The sequence below is a fragment of the Elaeis guineensis genome, chromosome 13 (genome assembly GCF_000442705.2).
Source record: "Elaeis guineensis isolate ETL-2024a chromosome 13, EG11, whole genome shotgun sequence".
NCBI classification, from domain to species: domain Eukaryota; kingdom Viridiplantae; phylum Streptophyta; class Magnoliopsida; order Arecales; family Arecaceae; genus Elaeis; species Elaeis guineensis.
In genome coordinates, this window is record NC_026005.2 from 7,501,621 (window position 1) to 7,514,663 (window position 13,043).

At 36.8% G+C, this 13,043-nt stretch overlaps 1 protein-coding gene across 1 annotated transcript; it reads left to right on the forward strand.

Moving 5' to 3' along the window:
* Positions 1-7,693: 7,693 nt before the first annotated feature.
* On the forward strand, positions 7,694-12,789 carry LOC109506510 (probable beta-D-xylosidase 7). Its single transcript, XM_019854375.3, has 6 exons — positions 7,694-8,136; positions 8,818-9,114; positions 9,191-9,360; positions 9,699-9,796; positions 10,580-11,344; positions 11,924-12,789. The coding sequence occupies exons 1-6, from the start codon at positions 7,738-7,740 to the stop codon at positions 12,508-12,510; spliced, it is 2,316 nt and encodes a 771-aa protein (XP_019709934.1). The 5' UTR covers positions 7,694-7,737; the 3' UTR covers positions 12,511-12,789.
* Positions 12,790-13,043: the final 254 nt, after the last annotated feature.

Here is a 13,043-nt window from a genome sequence, read left to right on the forward strand (position 1 = left end):
TTTTTTTTTTTTTTTGGTGGTGTTGTGAATCCTGCTGGATTGAGTAGGATAATCAATACAGGCCGGCCTTTGCTGATTTTGTAGCCAAAAATTGGGCCAATGGATATTAATTATTAATATATTAGTATACACAAGAAATATATTAATTAATATATTTAAATTCTTAAAAGATCCTCTTTACACCCACCCACCCACACACACGCGCATGAAGAAGAACTTTCTATGAATCTTAGTTGTCTAGAATGGGGATTTCTATTACCAGCAGCGCTTGATATACATGTTGGAGCCTAACTCCACCCTAAGAGCTTAAGTCATTTAGTTTTGAGCCCAATTATCTTATACCAATATTTCTTCCCCTCACTAATTATATTTAATTAGTAAAAATGTGATAACCCAGCCAGCCCAAACGAAAAAAAAAAAAAATAGATAACAGGAGAGAAGACTCCCAAAGGGAGTCTTCTTCCTCCTCTCGCTGGCTCCCAATCGGAGTCGGAGACGAGTTCCCTCCGGCTCTATTTAAGGAGGAGAACCCTCCTCTCTCCTCTCATCGAGAAATCCCGAGGCAAAACGGCGGCAATCGCCGAAAATTCCTCACAGAGACCCGTCACTGTGCCGTCCAATTTCTCGTCGGAAAAGCTTCGCCGGCGACGGAGGTAAGCCTCCTCCCCTTCCTCTCTCCTCCCCCTTCCTTCCCGTGCTGATGTGCACGTTCGTCGGCGACCGGAGTCACCGGATTTTGTTGCGGAAGAATCTTCCTTTTTATCATTTTTTCGTCGCCGGTGGTCACCGCCGACCATCGGTTTGGCCGCCTCTTGCCGTCGGATCGTCTCCTCTCCTGCCGACGATTGCCCCACGTCGGCTGCACCGTCGGTCGGCCAGCCAATGAGGGGACCTTAAGGTCCCCTGTTTCAGCCCAAAAGAAACCCACAGGAAAGAAGAAAAGAAGAAGAAGAAAGAAGAAGAAGAAGGAAAAGAAAAGAAAAAGAAAAAAAAAGAAAGAAAAGAAAAGAAAAAGAAAAAGAAAAGAAAAAAAAAGAAAAAAAAAAGGAAAAAAAATAAAATAATAATAATATAATAATAATAAATAGGATTTTCTCTCCTATCTCTTCCGTGAAGAAAAAGAAAAAAAAAAGAGAGAAAGAAAGAAAAGAAGAAAGAGAAAAATAAAATTAATTAATAAATAATAAGATAAATAATAAAATATGAGAAAGAGAGTTTCTCTCTCTTCCCTCTCTCCCTTCAGCCTGAACTAGTATTTTCTCTCTCTAGAATTGAACTTTCTCTCTCTAGAATTCTTCATCTAGATTATTTCTCTCTCCTAAGATTTTTAGAATTTTGAGAAGAATGATGATGAATTTAAATGATCCTCGTGATGAATTTTTGATCTGTGATCGTCGGACGGTACACCGACATCCACTTTGATCAGATCAGGTATTTTTAGATTTTATTTCTCATGATTTTATTGAATTATCCACATGATAATTTCAGCATGATTTGATCCGATTGATCGAATTTGTTAAATCATATTGTCTGAAGAATTCAAGATGAGTTTTCTCTCTCTAAAATTTTCTCTCTCTTAATTGATTCTCTCTCTAAAAAAGTTAGTGAATGAAGAAATTTCTTTTAATAGTCTTGATCTGATTCTAATGAAGAACCCTGATCCATGATTGTCAGACAGCGTACTGGCACCCATCTTGATCAGACCATGAATCTTTAGATTTGATCATCCATGATTCCGATCTAGCCATGACTTGATTTGATCACGTTGATTTCACCAATCGAGATATTGGATCAATCGTAATGTTGGATTGTATCACCTGATCAATTCGAATTATACCTCATGAATTCTCTCTCCTTTGATTTTCTCTCTCTACTTGATTTTATGAAATCGATGAAGAAACCTCGGTCCTATCACTTCGAATCCGATTTGATCTGATAGTCAAACTTTGGATCGTTTAGGTCCTAATTAGATTTTGATTAGATAAAATTAGATGATCGGACCCAATCTAAACCATTGAAATATGGTATTCGTATTCTTTCTAATTATTGAAATTGATTCTGTATAGGATTGTGGACGTTTGATCATGGGATATCGTGATATGATTTACGAACAGAATTTTTGGAAGAAAATTTATAGAATTATGTGGATTTATTGGAATGCGTTCGAGGTAAGTAATGTTTCACTTTTTCTAGATTTATCGGTAAATTATAATGTATTTTTCTGACATGATTTGTGAAACGATGCATGAATTGGATGAATGGTATTTTGTTATGAAAATATCTTATTTGAAATGTTATGATGAAGCATGATTGAACATATTGATTTCATAATGCATTATATTGATTGATTTCGATACTACATGATTATATGTTTTATTATCGAAATTAGAATATGAAATATGATTTATGAAGAATTATGATATAAGAAACATTATGAATTGACAACCTGACTATGTAAAGGACCCCGCCAATGGGGGCATATACGTTGGCAATTGATTGTCCTGAGGGTTTATGTCGCCAGCGAGACCAGCGACACGTCGTCAGAGAGACCAGCGACAAACTGCCAGCGAGACCAGCGGTTCCAAAGGACATGGCTGCCAGATGATTCGCAGCCTACCGCAAGCAGATATGCGGTATTATGACCCTGCCACAGAAAAAATATGGTCATAGTTCATGGTTGACGAAAAGAAATTGAAGAACAAAAGAAATTGAAATCCCTAAAGAAACTTGAATTTTCGAAAAAGAAATGAACTTGACATGAATTATATTGCATAATTGAAATAGATTTCGAATTGATGAACTCTATATGCTTATTTTCTATAAATGATTATTTACTTAAATGCCTGATAAAATCTGTTGAGAAGTGATCATTGCTTACTGGGCTGTCTAGCTCATTACCTTCTATTTTACTGTTTTTACAGATATTGAGGAATTAAGATGATACAAGATATGAATGGAAGAGTGATCAGAAACAGAATCCTTATACTTTTATTTAGGTTGAAAGTCTTATTGAATTTGGTGTAAGACCTATGAATCATTGTTGAATTTATTAAGATATTAAAGAAGAAATTTAGATCGTTATATTTTGGATTTAAATTATTGACTAATTATTCCGCTGTTGTTTTAGAATAGTATGATAAGATGCCTTGCATGCTTATAGGAAGAGTTTTCTATGAATATGCGATGATTACCATGACGTTCGATTCAAAATCTCGGATTGGAGGCGTTACAAAAAATCTTTCCTTTTACGTGCAAGTTCATTTATTTCATTGAGTCCATACGCTGCGATGCCAATCACAACTCCACTCAAGTAACCTACAAGTTGCTGTCCTTCGTAAAAGCCACCTATTTCAGTACTCTTACAACTCCAGCAGTTGGCTGGGCTTCTTAGCCATCAGTTTTGACAAGGGATTCAACTTGAGATGGGCTCAATTATCGGATTGGATTAGGTTGGGGCTTTATAAAAGTTGTGTTGGGCTTGGGTCTCAAAAATACTCACTCAACGTCAAGTAGGATTGGGTTGGGATCTGACCTTCAATCCAACATGAACAGTATCCAAATGCAATACCAAATGACCTGACCTGACCGTAACCCAACTTGACCCACATGAACCGATATATATCTAAATAGATAATTCATATTCTGTTTCATATAAAATATTTGTATGTTCGTACAATCATAATTTTAATCTTGTTAAATTATGTGTAAGTTTATTATTCAAATGAATAATTAGGATCTCAATGCAACAAACATTGATCCAATAAAAATACCAGACCAGACGATATACACATCGAAACCTAACTTAACTTAAAAGCTTAAATCATTTAAATTTTAAACTTAATTATTTATATAATTGTTTTCTCCCACTAATTATGTCATATAATGCTCAACCTCACACTTCATTCTTAACAAGTCGAACAAATGAAGACCCAACGAAATCCCATTTCCTCTGTGTGTGTGAGTGAGAGAGAGAGAGAGACTAAAGAAATGTTTGAATGCTATTGTGGAGAAAGTCATGACGAAGCTAAAGAAGCACCAAACATGACTTACAAAACCTTACATCAGGCACAACCAGAGCCACATAAATTAAGATTAAGAGGCGAAAAAGGGAAAGAAGGCATGCACAGGAAAGAAGGGAAGTGTCTCTGAGTGGTCCATCCTAAGATTAACATGCACAATAGATTTATAATTTCTTGCTGAAGACCCACTTCCCCAGCACCAGCAGGCCTATATCCCATAGCTGTCCCCCATGCATCAAGGAAGAAGCGGCGTTTTGGCATTGGATTAATTTATCAGAAATGGGTAAATATTAATAAATTAGCAAACCGATGTGCGAGGGAAGTAAGCGTGGTGCATTTAAGACTCCAGGACATTATATAATTCCAACATGGCTGCTAAAATACTCATCGAACAAGGCTCTAAGTCAAACATACACTCAAAGTTCGCCATGATTTGCACTCGGTTTGGAGAACAAATGCATGGCGTCGAGTGTTATTTTCTCGTCTAAATTGCCCGTATCTCTTGCATGATTTCTTGCTACATTGGTTTCACCGAAGAAATGTGTACCACAACATGCATCATTTTCCACTCCCAACGGTGTTTGATGAATTCTTGGCTCCCGTGTATCAAGGCTTGCATCAAGGCGGCCATCTTCTCTCTAGTCCATATATTAGGATATACATGGATTGGAATATCTTTGTTGCCATGCAGAGAAAAGTAGATGGGGGGCAAGTTTGTGCTGGCGATTAAATTCTTGCCAAATAATTAAACTGCTTCCCCATGACTCCAAAGCAGCATCTTTGTTTATATAATAGTAAAGTAAAGCTGGACTGATCTTTGAAAACGAAAGGAATGTTGGACGTACGTCAAGGTCGTTGCTGGAGGACGGCGAGAATTATGGGAAAAAATTCAAGTAACATGTTCTTCTTAATTCTATAATCTCTCCTTCACATTGCTATGGAGAACGAGTTCTTGAGGAGTCGCTATATGACTCATTTGGTTCGCGGGAAGTGGAAAGATGGCAATTCCTCGGAAGCAGAAAAGAGTCTCCATTTTAAGAGGAGAGAGAATATAAAAAAAAAATTTTCATACGAAGATACAAATATGAAAAGTAGAAATGGATTTGAGAATTTTTTATGGGATAAAAATTGGTGACCTATTTTCTTTCCGAAAATATTTTTTTAATATTATCTTTATAGATATTAATATAATATTATATTAATACTATACTAATATTTATATTAATATAATATAATATTTATATTAATATGAATATTATAATATTTATAATATGTTAATATTATTATGATATTTATACTAATGTGATATTTTTACTAATATTAATATAATACTTATATTAATATTATATTAATAAATTTGTTATATTAAAAAATATCAATATTATATCAATATATATATTAATGTTGTATTTATATAATAAATTATTATAATATAATATAATATAATATAATATAATATTAATATTTATATAGAGTTTGGGAGTAAAAAGGTATGGTCTTATATCTATTAAAAATATTATAGATATTTTATATAATTTTTTTAGGAAAGTAGATGCTCAACCAAATATCAACTATGTTAAAATAAGTTATTTTTTCATGATCAACCAAATATATTAAAATTATATTGTAAGGTATTATAGTCATAGAAAATAATTTAACTTGTTAGGAATAAAAATTCTTCCCATAAATCAATAAATTGTATAAATTTTTGTCTATTTAGTGATAATTTTTTTATGGCAACCATTTGAAGTCACCTCTGATACTTTGTCAATGAGGAAGACTTTTAGGATGTGTACCAAAAAGAAAGACTCTTAGGATGGACCGCAGTTTGGCACGTTCGTCAATCCATCAGTGAGTGAGAAAAGGCTTATTTTTTCTTTTTTTTTTTGGTCTTGACGTTGTTTGGTCGATTGCGGTTAGGTCGTTTTTGGTTTCAAACAGATAGCCGACCATGAATGCCATATTTTTTAGCTCAAATCTCGGGGGCTAAATTGGACTTCATCCGGATGTCAGTTAGGTCAAAATGGGCCCATGATCTAGACTTCCGTATAATTATGTTAGATTTAAATTTGTTGAGCTTTGACGTATCTAATATAATCATAAAAAGTCCTCTAAGATTTATGCTGTGATAAATTGTATTTGGACCTCATGCTATGATTAACAAACGGGTTAACATGTTGCCGGAAGTATGCCTAACTCGTTTTATCACCGCAAGTCAGAATTTGAAGGCTATGGCCCCCACACTATTTTATTGGCCCTAGACCGGATTCGAATCCCAAGTCCCCCGGTAAGCTTACCTCCAATTCTCCATCACCACTGAAAAAGTATTCTCAATGTTTTTTTGTTTTTTTTTTTAATACAAAAGATGATAACCCATTGGATTTACTAAGATCACGATCCTTTTCTTCCAACAAATCATGAACCTATTACTAATATCCTAGCACAATAAAATCCTATGAAATATTGTACATTTTCTCAAAGAGAATTAATAATCTTTACATAATGTTGTTGTAGATCCAGCATTCTCTGCGGTATGTATTTTGTATTGTAAAAGATCGTACATGTTTGGATAAATGATAATATATACTGCCATTCATTGGGTTGATGTGCTACGTATTGCTGGCATGCAAATTAACATTATGAGAATTTGGATGTATTATCGATCAAATAATAGTTATTATTTTTTTCTCCAAAGAAAAAACTCACATAATGGATGTTTATCCTCTATAATTATAATTTTTGCTGTAAGGCACTGAATATTATAATAGTCAAAAATGTCATCTACAATTCAAAACATTATTTGATCATGATCTATGGATGGAATATATAATTATTTTTAGATGAACATAAAAATTTCAATTTAAAAATTATTTAGTTAGATGAACAATGAAAAACATCAAATAATGATCGTATATTTTATTATATGGTATTGGTTAAAAAAAGATAACAATTTATGGATAACTGTTATGTACACTACCATTGGATATATATTATGCAATATCTAAACAAATCTAATTTTGATTAAAAAAAGAACACTATCTTAAAATTGAGAGCAAATCTTTTTAAAATAAACTTAAAAGATTCTTCGGTTCTGAAAAAAAGTATAGTATTATCAGTTTTTTTTTATATTCTCGACGTTCGTTCTTTTTTTTTTTAATTTCTTCAAACTCAAAAACTAGTTGATGATTACCTTTTGAATTTTTTATTATCTTTTTCACCTCAAAAATTTGTAACAAAGATCTTTTCTTACCCAAGAAACAGAATTTTTTTTTTTTTCCTTTTGCTCGGGAAAAGAAAAGTATATGCTTGAGTAAAGCTCACTTAATCTCACCGCTGGTGGGTCTGGTCAAGTTTGAAAGATAGCGGGAAGCACCACCTGGGTAAACAAACAAATCCAGTTCGGCCGTGGTCCAAACGCTCACCTTTTCTGCCCTTCGCCCCAAAACCGGGGCAAAAGCTCCCCCCGATCCCCAAAATACCCCCCATTAAACTTACCCCAAGCACCTCATAATACCTTATCACATGGGCATTTTTGTCATTCTAATGCAGCAGCCGGTAGTGAGACCCGCTCACAGGCCCCTCTTCCTCTTGTAACTTGCGCGGCAACGTATTTCCGTGACTTCTTCTACCCTCCACTCCCTCTACTTTGCCTTGTTGGCTATATAACTACCACCAACCACTCATATCTCCATAGCACCAACAACGCTAGGACTGAAGGATGGGAATTCTTGGAGAGTTTCATTTCATTGTTTTCTATGTTCTTCTATTACCTTCCTTGGTTTTTTCATTAGACCCACCATTTGCTTGTGATGCTTCAAACCCATCCACCAAGTCCTTTGCCTTTTGTGAAACAACATTAGCCATTGACAAAAGAGTGGATGATCTCATTTCACGCTTATCCTTGGAGGAGAAGATAGCTCAACTGGGTGATAGTGCCCCTTCAATCCCCCGGCTCGGCGTGCCGGCCTATGAATGGTGGTCTGAGTCACTTCATGGGGTATCGAATTGGGGCCGTGGCATGCACTTCACTGGCCCCATTCGTACTGCAACAAGCTTCCCTCAAGTCATACTCACTGCAGCATCCTTCAATCCCCAGATTTGGTATCAAATCGGGCAGGTTCGCTCTTTACACTCTTCCCTCTGATGTAGTTCTTGATCTCATGCTTTCGGTAAATGCGATTGCTATAGAAGGATCGATATCATCATTGTCTGAATCCTATAAGAACTCATAAAGTCTGGTGAATTAATTTGTTAGCAAATTTCATGCACCATATAATCATTAGTGCAGTTTATTGTTGCCATAGAATTGAAGGTACTGACTGAATTAATGTTGTTGAATCAAGAAAGCATGTAATCAACACTGGTCTCTGTCTTGTAAATTTTGGAGACCGTTGAAAGTAGTTTAGTTCTTGATATGAATATAATTGCTTCAGATGTATATATATTATTGTATCAACACTTGCGCTATAAAGAATTTGAAACTTGTTGGTGTCGAAGCCTGGGCAGTTTAAAACTTGTTACTGCTGTAGTAAGTGCAGGCACCATCAAATCATTTCAAAACTTGTTTGCAAAACAGAATTTGATCGTGAGTAATTCTATCTTCCGACTGCATTTGAAGTTTGCTGTTATCGAAGCTCGGGCAGCCTGAATTGCTGGATAAAATTATAACTAGTATGAGTGTTATTGTTATGTAAGTGGAGATGCTAATAGTCTCTCTCACAACATTAAGAAAGATCATCATTGTGAGAGTCTTCCTATTCTTCTTTGGTTTTCTCATACTCTCCTGTTATATTTCAAGGTTATCGGAACCGAGGCCCGGGCGATTTACAATAATGGCCAGGCACAAGGGTTAACATTCTGGGCACCAAACGTCAATATATTCCGGGATCCCAGATGGGGAAGAGGCCAAGAGACTCCTGGCGAGGACCCGGTGACAGCAAGCAAGTATGCAGCCTCTTTTGTCAGGGGAATGCAGGGTGATTCCTTCGAAGGGGGAAGCGCTGCAGAGCTCAAGGCTTCAGCTTGCTGCAAGCACTACACTGCATATGATATGGATAATTGGGGTGGCAAATCTCGATTCACATTCGATGCCATCGTAAGTAGCTAACACTAAGGTCTGCTGTGATTGGAGGACAATTTAGTTCACATTGATTAGTTTGTTTGGTGTTCAGGTTTCAACTCAGGATTTGGAGGACACTTACCAGCCTCCTTTCAAAAGCTGTGTGGAAGAAGGTAGAGCCAGTTGTATCATGTGCTCATACAATAGCGTCAATGGAGTCCCAACATGTGCTGATTCCAATCTCTTGTCTAAAACAGCAAGGGACACTTGGGGATTATATGGGTAAGATATTAAACACAAAGCAAATTGGCCTCTGAGCTGGTCATTACCCTATAGCTCTGGCTGTCCATTACTACTCAATTGTCTTCTTTATAGGTCCTAATAATTGGGAAACAAGGGTATCCTTTAAAGTAGCATGTGATTCTTGGGATGGGACGGAATCATCCACGCATGACTTCATTGTTGGGAGGTTGGAATATTCTTTCCCACAAAGGACAGTGCGGCTGCCAGCTGATCTAAGGCTGGTTGGCATTTTGGATGTTCTTGTCTATTGTTCTTATCGACATCTTCACAATTCCAGTTAGCTGCTACTAAAAATTCCTTTGTTCTTTTGGGATCAGATACATTGCCTCAGACTGTGATGCAGTTGCCACCATCCGTGGTGCTCATGTCTATGCTAAAACGCCAGAAGATGCAGTTGGAGATGCTCTCAAAGCTGGTATGAAGTGTTTAGAAGCTTACTCTGCTTTAAATATCTACTACTCCTGACTAGTTTGAGTAGACGAATTGCTTGATTTCTGAAGGTTGACAGCCAAGTAAACCGAATAACAATAAAATGTGACAAAAGTGCTGTCTTATTAGAACTTATACCAGCCAAATTCAATCAAAGAAATATTCGCAACTCCTTAAAGGCAAGATCAGCTTTTGGATTTGAAAATATTTTCTTTTAGTCTTGTTTTTTGTATCACACAAAGTAAATTGAATAACACTGTCTACTTAGAGCATTACAGAAGCCAAAATCAATCAATGATTTTCTATTCTCAGCTCCTTAAAATCAAGTCGTACATTTATATATATGTATTTCATATTTATGGTTTAAGAACAGGGACTTATAAAGCTTTAATACCGGAGGTGTAAGCATGCATCATAAGTTTCAGTAACTTAAGTACGCGGCCATAAAACAACACAATGTTCCCACACTAGTACAGGACAAAGGAAAGAATCCATAACGCTGAATTGGTGAAAAAGTAACCATATTCTTGTGGCCAGGGGGATAAATTAGACTATGATCGATTGTGTTGGCAACAAATGATGATGTCAAACATTACTTGTTTACCTTGAAATGGCCAGGTCTACGAGAGTCATTTCTCAGTTATTCACTGCTTTCCCTATGAACGACCTCATACTTATTTGCAATTCATTTACATTGAAAACTTTCTGCAAGTCGTAAACATAATCGGTTACACAATAAATAATAATTCAAAACTTCAAAAATTTTCAGGATTGGATTTGGACTGTGGCAACTACGTGCAAACATATGCTATGTCTGCTGTCCAACAAGGAAAACTATCTGAAGAGGACATAAACCGAGCTCTGCGCAACCTGTTCTCCACCAGAATGAGGCTGGGGCTCTTCAATGGAAGTCCAGCATACCAACTCTACAGCAATATCGCCCCAAGCCAAGTCTGCACGCAAGAGCATCAGGACTTGGCCCTGGAAGCAGCCAGAGATGGCATCGTTCTGTTGAAGAACTCTGTCAACACCCTTCCTTTGTCTAGATCACAAGTTACATCCCTTGGTGTGATTGGCCCGAATGCGAACAGTGTTATGAAACTTATTGGTAATTATGCGGGGCCTCCATGCAAATACATCACTCCACTTCAGGTATTGCAGAGCTATGTTAGGGACACCAGATACTTGTCTGGGTGTGACACTGCTGCTTGCAATCCAAGTTCCCTCAATGAAGCAGTCCAATTGGCAAGCTCAGTAGACTATGTGGTTATGTTCATGGGGTTGGATCAAGATCAGGAGAAGGAGGGGCTTGATAGAGTGGACTTGGTTCTCCCTGGAATGCAGCAAACCCTCATCACCAGTGTGGCAAGAGCAGCGAAAAGGCCTGTGATCTTGGTGCTGTTATGTGGAGGTCCGGTAGATATCACATTTGCCAAGTATGAAGAGAAAATTGGAAGCATCTTGTGGGCTGGTTATCCTGGTGAGTCTGGTGGACTGGCTATTGCACAGGTTATTTTTGGAGAACATAACCCAGGTGAGACTTTCTAGCTTTGATGCTTTGCTTGTGCTATATCTCTTAATCTTAGTAATCATAGCTATACAACAACAACTTCATGATTAAATTATTGAGAGTATCCACCTGTTACCTCTGTTCAGAACATAAAATTAAGATGAGAGTCCTCTTTTTGGATGAGAGTATGTGGAATTCATTCTGTGGAAAGATTATATTTGGAAAATTTGATAGCAAGTTATGAATCTAAAAAATTGCTGATTGGTTAGCTAGAGTTGAAATTTTTCCTTTTAAAAAGAAATTTATGCTAAAGCCGCTTGGAATAATGCTTGCCATGGGATTCTTTAAATGTATCGTAAGCTAAGCAGAGGGTGAATCATCTTTGCTGATATATCAATAAGAACAAAAAAAAAAAAATTACATCTTGGTGAAACAAAGCATTCATTTTAAAGCTTTAATGGCTTTTTTAAGATTACATTTAAACTCCACCCATATTTATAACAATCCAAACTTTTTAGACTTTTAAATAATTCTTTATGAATTAAACTAGCTAAAGATTAGAAGCCTCTATCTTAAGTGATTTGGTTTAATGTTCTGATGCAGGGGGAAAATTGCCAGTCACTTGGTATCCACAATCATTTACAAGTGTTGCCATGACCGACATGAGGATGAGGGCTGACCCTGCCTCTGGATACCCAGGCCGCACCTATCGATTCTACACCGGCAAACCTGTGTTCGAATTTGGTTACGGCCTCAGCTACTCCAATTATTCTTATGAATTCAGTGCTGAATCTGAGAACACAATTTACATGAACAAATCAATCAGTCTTGATTCTTTCAAGATGTCAGACTCTTCAAGCTATGACATAAAAAAGATGGGCTCGCAAGCATGCAGGAAGCTCAAATTCTCAACAGTTGTTGGAGTTAAGAATCATGGACCAATGGATGGAAAGCATCCAGTGTTGCTTTTCCTGCGCTGGCCTAATGTCCTGCATGGGAGACCTATGAAACAGTTGATAGGATTCCAAAATGTGCACTTGAAGGCTGGGGAAAGAGCTGATGTCAAATTTGTTGTGAGCCCATGCAAGCACCTCAGTCGAACCAACATAGATGGTACAAAGGTGTTGGACCAGGGATCTCATTTCTTGGTGACTGGAAAGCAGGAATATCAGATCAGCATCATGGCATGAACTGCTTGTGAGACAGTTCAAAAACTCAGTGATATGCATTCTTCTTATAAAACCATAGCAAAATCCAGATCTTTTAAGGTGTAGCTCATGGAAATGCACTTAAGAGTTCTCTTCCAAACTAGCATCCAAATGAAAAATAAATGCTGTCTTAGTGAAGCAACAACTCCCTTCAAGAAAAAGATTTTTTTAGTGAGATTTAGAGCATAGCATGTCGCGGAGAGAATGTATCTTTCAGAGATTTTAAGAAATCAATGTAGTGCACAATTAGTTTCTCTTTCAGTCTATGAGTCTATACTATATACCTTGCCATGTTATTATTTTCTATTTTTAGGGGAAAATGAGCATGGCATGCTTGGCGAATGGTTTTGGTGCGATTTAAGATTGCTTGACCTCGGTGTCATAGGTTCGAAATAGAAAAACTTTCCGCAAGTGGTGATAAGACTGTGTACGAGTGACCCAAGAAAACCCTGCACAGCTGGGAGCCTTGTATGGTGGGTCACCTGTTTATGAGCACCGTACATCAGGCTTTAATT

Bases quoted from the DNA above. Each gene is read 5' to 3' on its own strand.
- LOC109506510 (XM_019854375.3), top strand. From the start codon at position 7,738: ATGGGAATTCTTGGAGAGTTTCATTTCATTGTTTTCTATGTTCTTCTA. The intron at 9,115-9,190 runs GTAAGTAGCTAA...TTTGGTGTTCAG, and splicing joins GATTCACATTCGATGCCATC to GTTTCAACTCAGGATTTGGA. The intron at 9,361-9,698 runs GTAAGATATTAA...TTTTGGGATCAG, and splicing joins GACACTTGGGGATTATATGG to ATACATTGCCTCAGACTGTG.